The sequence below is a fragment of the Nicotiana tomentosiformis genome, chromosome 8, assembly GCF_000390325.3.
Source record: "Nicotiana tomentosiformis chromosome 8, ASM39032v3, whole genome shotgun sequence".
NCBI classification, from domain to species: domain Eukaryota; kingdom Viridiplantae; phylum Streptophyta; class Magnoliopsida; order Solanales; family Solanaceae; genus Nicotiana; species Nicotiana tomentosiformis.
Window position 1 is genome coordinate 58,309,742 of NC_090819.1, and position 2,245 is coordinate 58,311,986.

General features: G+C 42.0%; 1 protein-coding gene across 1 annotated transcript; it reads right to left on the minus strand.

Moving 5' to 3' along the window:
- Positions 1 to 767: 767 nt before the first annotated feature.
- On the minus strand, positions 768 to 1,142 carry LOC138897522 (uncharacterized). Its single transcript, XM_070183499.1, has one exon. It carries the CDS (start codon positions 1,140 to 1,142, stop codon positions 768 to 770), a length of 375 nt encoding a protein of 124 aa, XP_070039600.1.
- Between the last annotated feature and the right edge of the window lie 1,103 nt (positions 1,143 to 2,245).

Genomic DNA, 2,245 nt, shown 5'->3' on the forward strand with positions numbered 1-2,245 from the left:
TAGACCAGTAGATAAGGGGTTGCCCCAGTTGATGTACGAACTGTAGTGCGGTACCCGAGCAAAGCAAATGGTAGCTTTTCATGCCATTGCTCATAGTTGTCCACCATTTTCCTCAATATCTTCTTGATGTTCTTGTTGGTGGCTTCTACGGCTCCATTCATTTGCGGCCTGTATGCTGTAGAGTTTCGATGCTTGATCTTGAATGTTTCACACATAACTTTCATCAGATCACTGTTGATATTGGCGACATTATCAGTAATGATTGACTCAGGTACTCCAAATCGACAAACAATACAATCTCGGACAAAATATGCTACGACCTTCTTAGTCACAGGCTTATAGGAAGCGGCTTCAACCAATTTTGTGAAGTAATCTATATCCACCAAAATGAACCTGTGTCCGTTTGAAGTAGCGGGCCCGATGACATCCATGCCCCAAGCAGAGAAAGGCCAAGGTGAACACGTTGCATTGAGTTCGTTAGGTGGTACTCATATCATATCAGCACGTATATGGCATTGGTGACACTTTTGAACATATTTGATGCAATCTGTCTCCATGGTCATCCAGAAATACCCTATTCTTAATGTTTTCTTGGCCAGAATGAACCTGTTCATGCGAGGTCCGCAAGTTCCGGCGTGTATTTCTTCAAGCAATCTAGATGCCTCTTTGGCATCGACACATCACAGCAATCCCAAGTCAGGGGTCCTTCTATAAAGAATTTCTCGGCTCTGAATGAAATGGTTGGCCAAACTTCGAAGCGTGTGCTTCTAGGTATGTGTGGCATTTTCTGGGTATTCTCCTTTCTCCAAATACTCCTTGATATCGTGGAACCATGGATTTCCGTCAAACTCTTCTTCAACATGAGCACGATAAGATGGCTGCTTATGAATCTCTATTGGGATAGGATCAATAAAATTCTTGTACGGATGTTGTATCATGGAAGACAAGGTAGCTAATGCATTTACGAACTCATTCTGGATCCTTGGAACATGCTCGAATTCTATCTTTGTGAACCTCTTGATCAACTCTTGTACACAATGCAAGTATGGAAATATTTTAGTGTTCTTGGTGGCCCATTCTCCTAATACTTGTTGTACCAATAGATCAGAATCTCCGATTACCAGCAACTCCTGAACATTCATGTCGATGGACTACCTGAGTCCGAGGATGCAGGCCTCATATTCCGCCATATTGTTGGTGCATGGGAACTTGAGCTTTGCGGATACCGGATAATGTTAACCGATTTCTGATACTAAAACAGCCTCGATGCCCACTCCCTTGAAGTTTTCTGCTCCATCGAAAAACATCCTCCAACCATCATATGTTTCGGCAATATCCTCACCTATAAACAACACTTCTTCATCGGGAAAATATGTCTTCAATGGTTTATATTCTTCATCTATGGGGTTCTCTGCTAAGTGATCGACCCTTGACTGCCTTTTGAGTCACATAAATGATATTGAACTCACTTAGCACTATCTGCCACTTTTCTAACTTACCTGTAGGCATGGGTTTCTGAAAGATGTATTTTAGTGGATCCATCCTTGATATGAGATATGTAGTGTAGGCACAGAAATAATGTCTTAACTTCTGGGCTATCCATGTCAAAGCACAATAGGTGCACTCCAGCAAAGAGTAACGAACCTCATAAGGTGTGAACTTCTTACTCAGATAATATATTGCCTGCTCTTTCCTCTTGGTTTCATCATGTTGCCCCAGAACGTAACCAAAGGCTCCATCCAACACGGACAAATATAGAAGCATGGGTCTTCCTGGCTTTGGCGAGACCAACACGGACGGTTTAGACAAGTACTCTTTGATTTTGTCTAAAGCTTTCTGACATTCTTCAGTCCAGTTCGTTGCAGCTTCTTTCCTCAGCATCTTGAATATCGGATCACATATCACCATTGGCTGCGCTATAAAACGGCTAATATAATTGAGGCGTCCAAGAAAACTCATCACATCCTTCTTATTCTTTGGCGGTGGCAAGTACTGAATAACTTTGATTTTTGACGGGTCTAGCTCAATACCACGACGACTGACGATGAAACCCAGCAACTTCCCAACAGGGAATCCGTAAGCACATTTTGCAGGATTTAGCTTCAGATTGTACTTTCGAAGTCGGTCGAAAAACTTCCTCAGGTCTGCTATGTGATATGAACTTTTCTTAGATTTGATGGTAACATCATCCACGTACACCTCTATTTCCTTGTATATCATATCATGGAAAAGAGTCATTATAAAC